Source organism: Vombatus ursinus, unplaced genomic scaffold, assembly GCF_900497805.2.
Source record: "Vombatus ursinus unplaced genomic scaffold, bare-nosed wombat genome assembly UNPS02009173.1, whole genome shotgun sequence".
Taxonomy (NCBI): domain Eukaryota; kingdom Metazoa; phylum Chordata; class Mammalia; order Diprotodontia; family Vombatidae; genus Vombatus; species Vombatus ursinus.
In genome coordinates this window covers 11561264-11573836 of record NW_020948951.1, presented here as the reverse complement: position 1 = coordinate 11573836, position 12573 = coordinate 11561264, and the positions used below count along the sequence as shown (strand labels likewise).

The window sequence follows — 12573 nt, the reverse complement described above, 5'->3', positions numbered from 1 at the left end:
TATTATTACGTGTCTGAAGCAATCTTTCTTACGGTTGTGGGTAGTTTACATTTCTGCTTTTGAAAACTCTTTGTCATATCCTTTGCCTGCTTATCTATTGAGAAATTAATCAGTCATTTATATATTCGTGTTTATTCCCTACATACATGGGACACCATATCTTATCTATTGAATCTGATTCAACGGTTTCTTCTTTCCCCCCACCTCCTGCCACTGCTCAATTTTCAGTTTCCTTTTTCTCTTTTTTCTTCTTCCTTTCGTTCTTTCTTTTTCTTTCTTTCTTTCTTCCTTCCTCTCTTTCCTTCTTTCAGGCTTGGCCTCCCTCTCTTGCCCAGCTAGAAGTACAGGTGTTACACATGGGACCTGTCCCTCTCTGATCTGCATAGGACTTTTGACCTGCTCCATTTTCTTCGAGTTTGTTTGCCTCTATTTAGGTAATCTGGTAGTGCCCCTCTTCACAGGGGCTCACACCACCTGTGCCAAACTTTCTTCTGACTCCCCAGTGGGCTGAGCCTGATTGATTCAGAATTCCTGAGCTCAAGAGTAGCTTCCCAGTAGCAGGGATTCCAGATATGTGCCTGGCTCCCTTGTTTTCCCAACTGCCAACGTCAGAGGGAGTAGAACCAGAGTAGATAGATCCTGACATCCTCCTGGTTTTATTAAACAAAATCACATAATTTCAGAAATGTACAGGCAGATCTGGAAAACTACATTCAAGATGAGGGCCTTTGATTTTCTTTTTTCTTTCCTTTTTTTCTCTTTTGTCTTAAAAAATAAAATAAAAATGAAAACAGCAAATGATCCTATAACTGAGGAAGTCCAATCAGCTCCCAGAGAGCAAACCCAGCAGCCAGAAGGGGGTGATACAGCCCCCACAAAAAATGGAGAGTGGTTGGAAGCTGTGACCCCCTCCTTGGTTCCCACTTCTAACAACCCCTGAAGTCGTTCTCTCAAGATCAGCTCCAAGGAGCAAAAGGGAGGCAAGGGAAGGCACCGTCGGGTAACCAAGGGTGATGGTGAACCCAGCCCCAGGTTACCAGGTCTCAACAAGGAAAGAGGAATAGCAGGGAAAGGGAGGGGTTTTCACAGCTCCAGGCCTCAGGACTTCTGGCCATCTCCCCACCCTTGTTTCCCACACCCTCCAGTCTCTACCCTGAATTGGGCTCATTGCTGGGGCTGGGTCACAGCAGTTGTTGTAGCCTGGGAGGACAATGGTTCCACGTTTAGCCAAATCCCGCTCTCTGTCCGTAGGATCAGCTCAGGCTTCCGACGCACCTTCTTGGTCCTGTCTGCTGTGAGCCGGAACCGAAGTAAAGTCAACGCCACGACCACCTTCATCTCAGACATGGCAAAACTCTGACCAATGCAATTTCTGTCCAAGGAAAGGTCACAGAATATGTCATGACCCCCCCACCCTGAGCCCTGCTAGAGGATATAGGGAAGGGCTGGAAAGGGGGCAGGATTGAACAACACTCCCAGCTCTAGGCCCTGAAAGAAAGGGAGAAGATGGGGAGACATGTGACTAGTATACACCCAACCCCAGATGCTGAAGGAAAGACAGGACAGTGTGGGCAGGGGGGAGGAGTATAAAGAGCATATGCCCAGTCACAGGCGCTGCTTAAAGGAAGAAGGGAGCCAGAGTGGAGAGTATACACCCAGCCCTAAACCCTGAAAAAAGGGATCAGGGTCCTTTCCTGAGCTGAAGTCCAGCCTGGACCTCAGGCTCCACATAGATGTCCATGAATTTTCTATGTGCATTCTAGGAATGCTGTGGACTGGTTGAAGGCCCCCTAGAGAACAGAGCTGCCTGCCTCTCAGACCCAGCCCTGTGGATGGGGACTCTTAGGACATCCTGGAGTTTCTAGAAAGAAGGAGCTACAAAAACCAAGGTTGGAGATAGGGAGGCAAGAGGCAAGAAGGTTACCTGGGTCCAGCTGAGAAGGGAATGTAGGCCAGGGGTGACCTCTGCTGGGGATTCTCAGGGTCAAAGCGGTAGGGGTTGAATACCTGAAGGGAGTCATAGCCAATTCTGGTTAAATGAGGCACCACGCCAGTGCCTTCCCTCAGTGTCCCAGAGAGGCCTAGCTATGAGATGTTCTAGCGGAGGCTTACATACAGAAAGGCATAGGAACTTGGTTGGTTAATCTATGGTGCTCATTCGAGTAAGGGGTCACCAATTGCCTGGTAAAGCCTTATTTGTTAAGGCTGGAGAGAAAGAGAGGGGATGGTATAGACAGAAAAATAAGTGGGTCAGGAGGCAGTTCCAGGCTCACTGGGAGACAGCGCTAATCTAGCTGGGCTGCAGCCCAGAAGGCCCAACCACAAATGGCCTGGTCTTCAGTTCCATGTTCCAAGGGCAGCTCCCCAGGGCAGGTAGGGCAGGCAGGACTTCCTACCTCCTATGGGAAAGGGAAGGAGCCAAGCACAGAGAACACATCCTTTCTTTACCTTGGAATCAGGCCACACAGAAGGATTGTGGTGGGTCCCATAGATGCTGACCAGGCAGATAGTCCCTAGAGGGAGAAAGATCAGAGTCATTCAAAGGGAATGGGGGAAAAAGGGACAGGGAGATTTCCAGAAAGCAGCCCCAGTTTGGGTTCACAGAATGGTGCTTCCCACACTGGGGAGAACCAAGAAATCAACCTGGAACAGCAGAAAGTGTTTTGTGAGGGATAGGGTAGAGAGGACAAGGGAGCCAAGGAATTCATTTTAGTTCAATTTAGCAATGGGGAGGGGGGTGTCAAGGATAGAAAGGCTATAGATATAAATATATAGGTATATATGTATGTGTATATATACATATATATATATGCCTGGCTATGTAAACATGTATTTTATATATATGAATGCTCAAATATTTATAGCAGCACTTTGGGGGGTAGTAAAGAACCACAAATAAGGTAGATACTCTTCATTTGGGAAATGGCTAAACAAAGTGTGGTATTATATGAATGTAATGGAATATTATTCCATTATTATAATGAATGTTATTATTCCTTAATAAAAGATATGAAGAATTCAGAGAAGCATGGGAAGATTACTATGAACTGACACAAAGTGACATAAGCAGAACCAGGAAAACAAAACACTATGATTACAACAATGTAAATGGAAACAACAACAAAAAAGCAACAATAACAAAATAAAAGCCAGTAACTGAACACTGTTCAATTATAAGGACCAGATGTGGTTCCAAAGAAGAACTGAAGAAACATAGGTGCAGAACACTGCACATACCATCAGATAGTTGATATGTTGGTTGGTTTTACTGAATTACTTTCCTCCACCACCCCCCATCTTTTTTTTTACTCTTTGTAAAAAGGTTGGGGTGGGGGAGAGTTTCTCTGAATAGGGATAGGGACACCTAACTGGGGAGGGGAAGGGCGAAGGATATTATTTGAAATTTATGAAGGTATATAACATAACATAATGTAATATAATATAATAAATCATACAAACAAAACATTTTAAACAAGCGTTTGTGTACCTCCTATGTACAGAGATCTGTCCTGGGTGCTAGGAATACAAAGACAAGTGAGAAAGAGAACAGTTGATGCTTTCCAGAGGCATCTACTTGACTAGTGGGATGCAAACAAGTAAAAAGAAGCAGCAGATGATTTGAGGAAGGAGCGAGGGCTGACAACTGAGAATGATCAAGAGAGCCTTCTCAGAAGAAAGTAAGAAGATGGTACATGAACTAAGTCTCGAAGGGAGCAAGGAATTCTAAGAAGACCTGTTCAGGAGGGAGTGCATTCTGGATGTGAGAGACAGCCTCTGCAGGGACACAAAGGCAGGAGAGGCAACGTCCAGCAGGCCATTTTGTCTGGAATACAGCATGTATGTGAAATGTCTAGAACTACAGGCTGGGGTCAGACTGTGCAAGGTCTTAGTTGATAAACAGAGGGAGCTTATATTTTATTCTATAGGCAATAAGAGGCCAATGAAATGTAAACTGAAGAAATGGGAATAAATTGTAAGGAATTTGGAAAGAAGGGTATTAGCAGTTGCAGGGCTCAGAAAAAGCTTCATGTAAAAGAAAGAGAGGGACTTTATGAGTCAGAGGTGAATAGGAAATGTATTCCAGGATGGAGAGAAAGACACTACAAAGGCTGGGAGACAGGGTGCTGTGAGTGAGGAACAGAGAGAGGCTAGTATGGCTAGACTGAAGAGTGGACGTGGGGGTACAGAGACTGGAAAGACAGTGTAGGTCTTTAAAAGCTAAACAGATGAGTTTATCTTTTGTTGTACAGGCAATAGAGAGCCACTGGAGTTGACTGAATTGGTGGAAACACGGTCAGATCTGTGCTTAAGGAAAATCACTGGCAGTGGGGTGGAAGACAGACTGGACTGGGTAGAGATGAGGTAGAGAGGTCAGCAGGAGGCTACCGCAATAATCTAGGCCAGAGGCGATGAAAGTCTGAACTAAACAGCTGTGGGAGAAGAGATGCTATGAAGGTGGAAATGACAAGATTAGGCAACTAAGTAGATAGGTGGGGTGGGGGAGGATGAGGAGTCAAGGATTATCGCTGAGGTTATGAACATAGCAGACTCAAAGGATGGTGATAGCTTTGACAGAAACAGGGGAGTTGGGAGGAAAGGTAATGAGTTTTATTTTGAATGTGCTGAATTTGAGATATCTACAGAGCATCTAGCCTGAAATACCCAATAGGCAATTAGTAATACAGAGCTGAAGCTCAGAGGAAAAAGAGAGCCTGAATATATAGATCTATAATCTTCATAGAGATGACAATAAACCCATGAGAGCTGATAAGATCACCGAGTGAAAGTATAGAGAAAAGAAGAAGGAAAGCAACAAGAATTTATCAAGTGCCTACTGTGTGCTCAGCATTGTGCTAAACACTTTACAAATGATCTCACTAAATCCTCATAGCAACCCTGGGAGATAGGTACTATTATTATGCCCATTTTACAGTTGAGGAAACCAAAGCAACTAAGAGATTAAGTGACTTGCCCGGGGTCACACAGCTAGTATGTCTCTAAGGCCAAATTTGAACTCAGATCTTCCTGATTCCAGGCCCAGTGTTCTATCCACTGAGCTAACTAACTGCCTCTGGAGAAGGTCCAGGACAGAGCCACGGGCAGTACCCACAGTTAGTGGGTGTAATATGTAGGTAAACCAGAAAAGGAGACTGAGAAGGAGGAGGAGAACCAGGAAAGAGCAGCGTCACAAAAGAAAGGACACAGTATCTAGGACACAACCTGATCAACTGGGTTACATGCAGCAGGCAGGATGACTAAGAAAGACCATCAAATTTGACAATTAAGAAATCAAGCAAGCAGTTGGTGACGAGGGAGGGAGATTAGGCTATATGGGAGCCATCTCCACACAGATAGTAATTGAACTCATGATGGGTGAAGAGATTAACAAGAGAGGATATGGAAAAAAAGGCAAAAAGGGTCTAAGAGAGAACCTGGGTTTCTTCCCAAGGTTAGGAGAGTCAGCAAGGGAGATAAAAAAAAAAAAAAAGGAACAGACAGTAAGACAGGGAGAAGAACCCCGAGAAGGCAGCATCACTAAAACCTAACCTAAAAACCTGTGATGTCGACATGTGCAGAGGTCAAGAAGGATGATGGCAAAAAAGATCATTGGATCTGGTGATTAAGAGCTCCCATGAACCTTGAAAAGAGCAGTTCTCATTGAGTAATGGAGTCTGAAAACAGATTACAAGAGGATGAGAAATGAGTGGGGAGGGGAGCCCCAAGACATGTAGAAATCTTATTCCAGAGGTTTTGTTGCGAATGAGAGGAGAGATATAGGATGATAGCTTGAGGGGATGGCCAGGTCCTTGAAGACTTATTGAAGGCATGGAGGAAGCCTATGCATGTTTTTAGGCATTAAGGAATAAATAATTACATAGGGAAAACTTCAAGATTAGAGAGAGGAAACAGGGGGAGATGATTAAGGAACAAACCTCCTGAGGAGAAGGGAGGCCATCCAGGTCTTGAGTAGACAGGTTAGCCTTGGCAGAGAGAAGGACCATCTCTTCATCAGATACAAAGATGAGAACAGGGACCTGAGTTTGAATCCCAGCTCTGGCAATGATTTCTTATGCGATTTTAGGCAAGCTACCTAACTTCTCAAAGCCTCGTCTTCCTCAGCTGAATAAGGGGAAGTAGACTAGATGATCTCCAAGGTCACTTTCAGCTCTAAGTCTATACCCCACCGTAAAGTGCTGAGAATGCCAACCTCCTCCTCTCTAACTCTTGAAATCCTTCTTTCCCTTCAAGACGCAGCTTAGGCACCACCTTCTTAATGAAGCCTTCCCAGAGTCCTCCTCAGCCCCCAGGTGCAAGTGAATTTCTCACAGCACTTTGCCTGCTTCTCTCCTCTGCCCCTATCATCGTCTCTATATAACATCCACCACAAAAAAAAAAAAAGGTGTTTTTTTTTTTTAATGAAAAACAGTCCCTGACCTCAAAGAGCTTCCATTCTAGTGAGGGAGGGGAGGCAAAACAGATAGCATGTAAAGAGAAAAGTATATCTCCCGCTTATTTTATTTTATTTATTTTTACCTTTTGGTGAGGCAATTGGGGATAAGTGATTTGCCCAGGGTCACACAGCTAGGAAGTGTCAAGTGTCTGAGGCCGGATTTAAACTCAGGTCCTCCTGACTCCAGGACCGGAGCTCTATCCACTGAGCCACCTAGCTGCCCCTCATGCTTATTTTAGAAAGCTGGAAAGAGCAGTATTATATAATAAGGAAAATGGATGCTACAGAGAAGACGATTTATATTTGACAGAAGGAAAAAATATTCTAACTGTGAATGTCCAAAAGGAAAATGGGATACCAGCAGTTCCCTATCACTGATGCTCTTTAAGCAAAGGCTGGAGTTCACTGCTTGTAGGGGATGTCGTAGTGGGTAAAGTGGCTCAGGTGTCAGGTAATGAAACCAAAGGCAGCTAGGTGGTGCCATAGTGCACAGAGCACTGGGTTTGGAATCAGAAGGACCCATCTTCCTGAGTTCAGATCTGGCCGCAGACACTTACTAGCTGTGTGACTCTGGGCAGGTCACCTCATCCTATTTGCCTCCATTTCCTCATCTGTAAAGTGAGCTGGAGAAGGAAATGGCAAACCACTCCAGGATCTTTGCCAAGAAAACCCCAAAATAAGGTCACATAGAGTCAGACGCGACTGAACAACAACAACTAATGAAGTTCTTCATGGATTCTAGGTCAGAAGGCATATGTTTGCTTATTCATTCAGTCAATCAGTCCTTGCTCTGACATAACATACAGCTTTGAAAAAAATCACTTCCCCTTTCTGTGCCTCAGTTTCTTCATTTATAAAATAGAGGGCAGGAAATAAGATGAATTTTAGGGTGCCTTCCAGCTAGAGCATTTTGTGGATTTTATTCTTCTTCCAGGTTATGCAATGTATAGATCACAGAGCCACATTTATTTGAGTACATGTCAATGTCATATCCCACATATTAGATTATAAGATCCTTGAGGGCAGGTTCTCTTGTTGTTTTTCATCTTTGTATCTCCCAAGGACAAGCACAGGGCCTTTTATATGGTAGGTATGTAATAAATAGCTGTTGAATTGACACATGCCCTCTCCCTGGAGTCCCAGCTTCCTCATTTCCTAGGATATAAAGTTGGAAAGGAACTTAGAGGCCATTTAATCCAACACCTTGTCTTACAGATGAGGAAACTGACATCCAAAGAGAAATGACCTTGCCCAAGGTCACACTGGCAGCAAGTGATAGAGCTGAGATTCAAGTCAGGACCTACTGATTATCCCTTCAAAATGTCCCTTGTATCCATCCTTTCTTCTCCATCCTGATCCTAGCCCAGGCTCTGAGCATCTCACACCCAAATTGCTGCAATGGCCTCCTAGCATGACTCTATTCTGGCCCCCTCCAATCTGTCTATACAAACAGTCTGATGCATCTTCCTGAAATAACTCTCAAGTTCTTATTCCCTTGCTCCAAAATCTTCAGGATTCCTCACTGCCTGTCACAGAAGGTATAGACTCTAGTCTTGTATTCAAGACCTTCTATGATATGGTTCTACAATACTACCTATCCATGGGTATCCCCTACCGCTTGACCCTCTACACTAGGCAGCCTGGTCTCATTGACTCCTATCCATGCATCCTCCTTTCCATGTCTGACCATGCTATTCCTCTTGCCACATGTATCCCACTCATGTCCTCCACTCCAACGGGAATCTAAATTTGATCAATCTCACACCTACATACTACTTTACACCTTTTCCTTATCAGCCCTCTAGGCTTCAATAACTTTAGTCCATCTACTCATCCCCATTACTAGCTTTTCTATAAAAGTAGTCAAACAACCTCCCTTCAATTCCTTCTTCATGCCACTGCCAGAATAATCTTCCTTACAAAGAGCTATAGTCATGACTCTCCTCTGCTCTAAATCTTCAATGGCTCCCTATTACCACCTGATGATAGCTCAGATTCTTCTATCTGCCATTCAAGGCTCTCCATAGCCTGGTGCCCCCTTACCTTTGCATCCTTTTCTCCTATTACTCACCTCCAACTCTTTATTCTTGAGTCAAACTGAACAGCTCTGCCCCATTCTGTGCACCTTCTATACTCTCCTACCTCTGTGCCTTTGCTTAAATTCTCCTAATCCTAGAATGCCCTCACCTTCCTCCCTTTTACTCTTAACCCATTCTACCAATCCTTCAAAGCCCCACTCAAATGTCATCTCCTCCAGCGAGTCTTCTCTGATTCCCCCCAAATGTTAACAACTTTCCCCCTCAGACTTTACATGGCACTTTATTTTAAAGTTCTCTAGTGTCCTTATATAATATTGTATATTATGGTTTATATTTACGGGTCTTGTCCCTTACTAAACTGTAAGCCCTATTAGAACAAGAACAGTGTCCTCTCTAATGTTTTTTCTGCACAACAGGTACTTTAAAAAAATGTATGTTGGTAATCCAAAGTAGAAATAGAATTCCAAATGGCACCCATTATCCAAAGTTCATTTTGGCATTTATCCCATCTAGCCTGGCCCACCTCCCCAAAGGGTACCATAAGGACTACATAATGCTAGGCTCCCCAGGCTGGGCACAGAATAGGCCCTCACAAAAGCCTGACTTGAACAGGGTCCCTGAGGAGTCTCCTTCCCAGGGCTCAGGTTGGTACCTTTGGGGATGATGCGCCCATCGGGCAGCTTGATGTCCTCAGTGCAGCGGCGTGAAATCAGAGTGACAGGAGGGAAGAGGCGAAGGCTCTCCTTGATACACATGGTGATGAAGGGCATCTGGGTCAGATCATCCCTAGGGAGAAGCCAAGCCTGTGACCTTTTGCCACAGGTCTCCCGGCCAAGTAATAGGGACCCCAGGACCAGCTCTGCTGTTGACTCAAGGGATGACTACAGTGTCTCCATCTCTAGGGTCCATTCCAGCTTTAACAGCTCTGATGGGCACCTGTGGCTCCCCACCCCCATCCCACAAAGCATCAGCCTCCCTCCCTTCATCACATCACTGGCTATAAGAGAAGGCTGACTCAGGCCCCAGGGCCACATTTTCCCACTCAAGGCCTTCATTTCCCTGGGCATCTAAGCTCATCCAGCCTTACCCGTGCACAATGTTTCATCCTTCTTCCTCCTCAACCCTCTGAGCTCAGACAGCCTTGGCCCACCCACTCCTTCCTTTCAGTGACTATTGTCAAACTTCTCTTCCCTTCCTGGCCAACCGGTGTTTCACCTCCCCCACCCCTGGAACCCCAGAGGGAAATTCCAGAGGGAATACCCAGGAGGGGTGCCAGAGGCAACATTAGGAATGACTCTCCATTTTGCCCACTGCCCCTCAGCTGCCCACTCCATTTGCAAAGGCTCATGGGGCTGGGTAGTCTATAGTCACGTAGGGCCTCCCCAGTGTGATCTCTTCCTGGTGGGTGTGTCAGAGGAAGCCCAGTGAAGCATCCAGCACTCACCACTCAATCTCCTCCGTCTCCCTCCCTCTCATAATCTCCTGGATCTCCTCCCGGCATTTCTCCTGATATTCAGGGTGTCGGGCCAAGTTAAATAACACCCACGAGAGGCCACTGGATGTGGTGTCATGTCCTGTGGGAGTTGAGAAGGGAGTGGAGGGGAGAGGTGAAAGGAAAGAACAAGGTCATGTGAAAAAGAACATCTCTACCCCTTTTCCATGGATACCAGTGGTGCCCACATCCAACATTAGGGCCTCCAGAAGAGCGGGTGATTCACATAGCCTTACAACCCCTGTCCACTGTCCATTTTGCTTCCTGGGTACCCATTCTCCTGACAGAGTGAATGAGAAGAAGCTCACCAAGGAAAGTTACCTAATCCAACGGCGCTGAGAGCACAGAACTACCCAATTAGAAAGCAAGGCCAAGCCTTGAGTCATGGTCCAAGAATGACTTTGACTTCATGCCTTTTCTCTGTAGCAACCCTCATTCATCACCCCTAGGAAAGTCCTTTCTTCTTCTATCCTGCCTCCACACCTCTCCTCTCTTTCCCTTCCCTTTCCTTCCTATGTCCCTTCTCACTCTCTTCCTCACTACTAGGTGGCTATATCCCTGTGGGCAAGTTACACTTGCCTAAGATACTCCCCCAGTGAAATGGATAGGGATCCATGGGAGTCCCAGGAAGAGGAGTGCGATGGGGATCACCAAATTAGGGTTGAATCTAGACACTGATGCCTACCAGCCACTTGGCCTTCGGCAAGTCTTAGGATCACAGGATCATCTCAATGAGCCTCCCAGCCTCAGTTTCCTCATCCGTAAAATGGGGAGAACAATCTTGCTACAAGCCCCAAGGGGGCTGTTGCAAAGAAAATAACCATAACAGTTCACATCTATATAGCACTTATCTGGGAAGCTTTGCAAAGCATTCTTACAAAAGTCCTTATTTGATCCTCACAACCACTGTGAGGGACAGGTGCTATAACTGGAGGAGATGAAGAAATAGGCTCAGATTTGCCCAAGGCCTAACAGGTAAGAAGTGTCTGTCACAGGATTAGAACCCAAGTCGTCCCACCTCTAACTCCAGTACCCTGTCTACTGAACCACACTGCCTCTCAGAGTCCAAAGTACACTATAATCCTTAAATGAAATAGATATGTAGGTAAGCTATTGGTACTTTTGATGTGGAAAGGTTTAGACATCCTAGAAAGAAGGCACTTCACGCACTCAAGTATTATTAGGGAAAAACTAGATACAATTTAGATGAGGCCAGAGGCTGGCCCAGAAAGGCCCTGCAAAACCCCAAACAGAACCTGCAACCCATGAATGCCCTGAATTCTTAGCTAATCTGTCCTGAACATCCTGAAAATGATTCTCAGACTGGGATTGAACATCCGCCCATCCCTCTGATCTAGGAACTCTGTTGGAATACATGTCTTCTAGCACCCCTTTCAACTGGGTTCTGTGAGCCTCCTCCTCCCTGCCTTTCCCAACCCCAGCTCTCTTCCTGGGGTCCTCACCCTCAAACATGAAGGTATCTGCTTCCGCTCGGATGTCCTCATCTGACAGCTGCTTCCCATCTTCATCCTAGAAAGGGTTCCAGTTGTGAGTGATTAGCCCCACCTCCGCCCAGTAGAGGCAAAGGCCATTCCAGGAGCAGACACCTGGCCTGCCCTCTAGAACCACCCTCCAAACCCCAGGGAAGGGAGGACCCTACCCAGTGCCTTGTTGAGGAACCGCAGAGAAGGAAGGGGAGGTAGGAATCTATCAACAAGCAATTGTTCAGAGCTGTCAGTGTGTGTGTCAGGCTGCGAGCAAAGACAAAGGCAAAACATCCCTTGACTTCAAGCAGATTAGATTTTAATGGGGGACAACATACATATACATAGGACAAAAATAAAAAGGAAAGAGAAGTGGCATCGAAGGAAAGCTAGAAAAGGAAGAAGGGGAAGAAGAGGGGGGAAGGGAAGAGAAGAGGAATGAGGAAGAAAGGAAGAAGAGAAGGGAAAGAAAAGACAAAGGGAAAGGGGGGAGAGGCATGGAGAGGGGGAGGAAGAAAGAGGATTTGCTAGCCAATGATGAGTGAGAGATGGTTCAGAGAAGTGACTTCGACCATGACTCTAGGCCCTTCCTCACCCCTCCTTGGCCTCCCTTGCTCACCTTGGCCAGCAACAGCACATCAATGAAGTCCAAGGTCTTGCCCTGCTTGGATCTGAGCCAGGCCTCTGCCCCCTGCTTGTTTAGGGCCCGTCGCCTCTCCTGTATGACCTCGGTAGTGAAGTGGTGCACGGTGTCACAAGCCTCCTTAAAGCGCCGCCCATCCGCTGTCCGGTAATAGATGAAGTCCAGATGGTGGTGGATACGGTACTGGCGTTTCACTACCAGGGCACTCAGCTCAATAATGGCCGTGATGTAGTCACTCATCTTCCTGCAGGGCAGAGGAAGCACAAGGTTACAAATGGGTAACAGCAGCCTCAAGTATGAGGGGCAAGATAGACTAAATTCTCCCAAACTAGTCATTCTGCCCTAAACCTATTCTAACCCATGAATCAGAACCATGGAATATAGAATGTCAGAGCTGGGAGGGTCCTTAGAGTATAGAATGTCAGAGCTGGAAGGACCCTTAGAACATAGTATACCAGAGCTGG

The 12573-nt window shown here is 46.0% G+C and overlaps 1 protein-coding gene across 4 annotated transcripts in view; it reads right to left on the bottom strand.

Moving 5' to 3' along the window:
• Nucleotides 1–637: 637 nt before the first annotated feature.
• LOC114035014 (cytochrome P450 4F22) overlaps nucleotides 638–12573 on the bottom strand; it is a 64192-nt gene continuing 52256 nt past the window's right edge. For all 4 annotated transcript variants that reach the window (XM_027850935.1, XM_027850937.1, XM_027850936.1 and 1 more), the window contains 7 exons: nucleotides 12086–12353; nucleotides 11446–11512; nucleotides 9935–10064; nucleotides 9143–9276; nucleotides 2449–2513; nucleotides 1925–2007; nucleotides 638–1372 (listed from right to left, as the gene is read on the bottom strand). In XM_027850935.1, the coding sequence (XP_027706736.1) occupies nucleotides 1165–1372; nucleotides 1925–2007; nucleotides 2449–2513; nucleotides 9143–9276; nucleotides 9935–10064; nucleotides 11446–11512; nucleotides 12086–12353 (955 nt within the window). In that variant the 3' untranslated portion in view covers nucleotides 638–1164. The remainder of the gene's footprint in view (nucleotides 1373–1924; nucleotides 2008–2448; nucleotides 2514–9142; nucleotides 9277–9934; nucleotides 10065–11445; nucleotides 11513–12085; nucleotides 12354–12573) is intronic.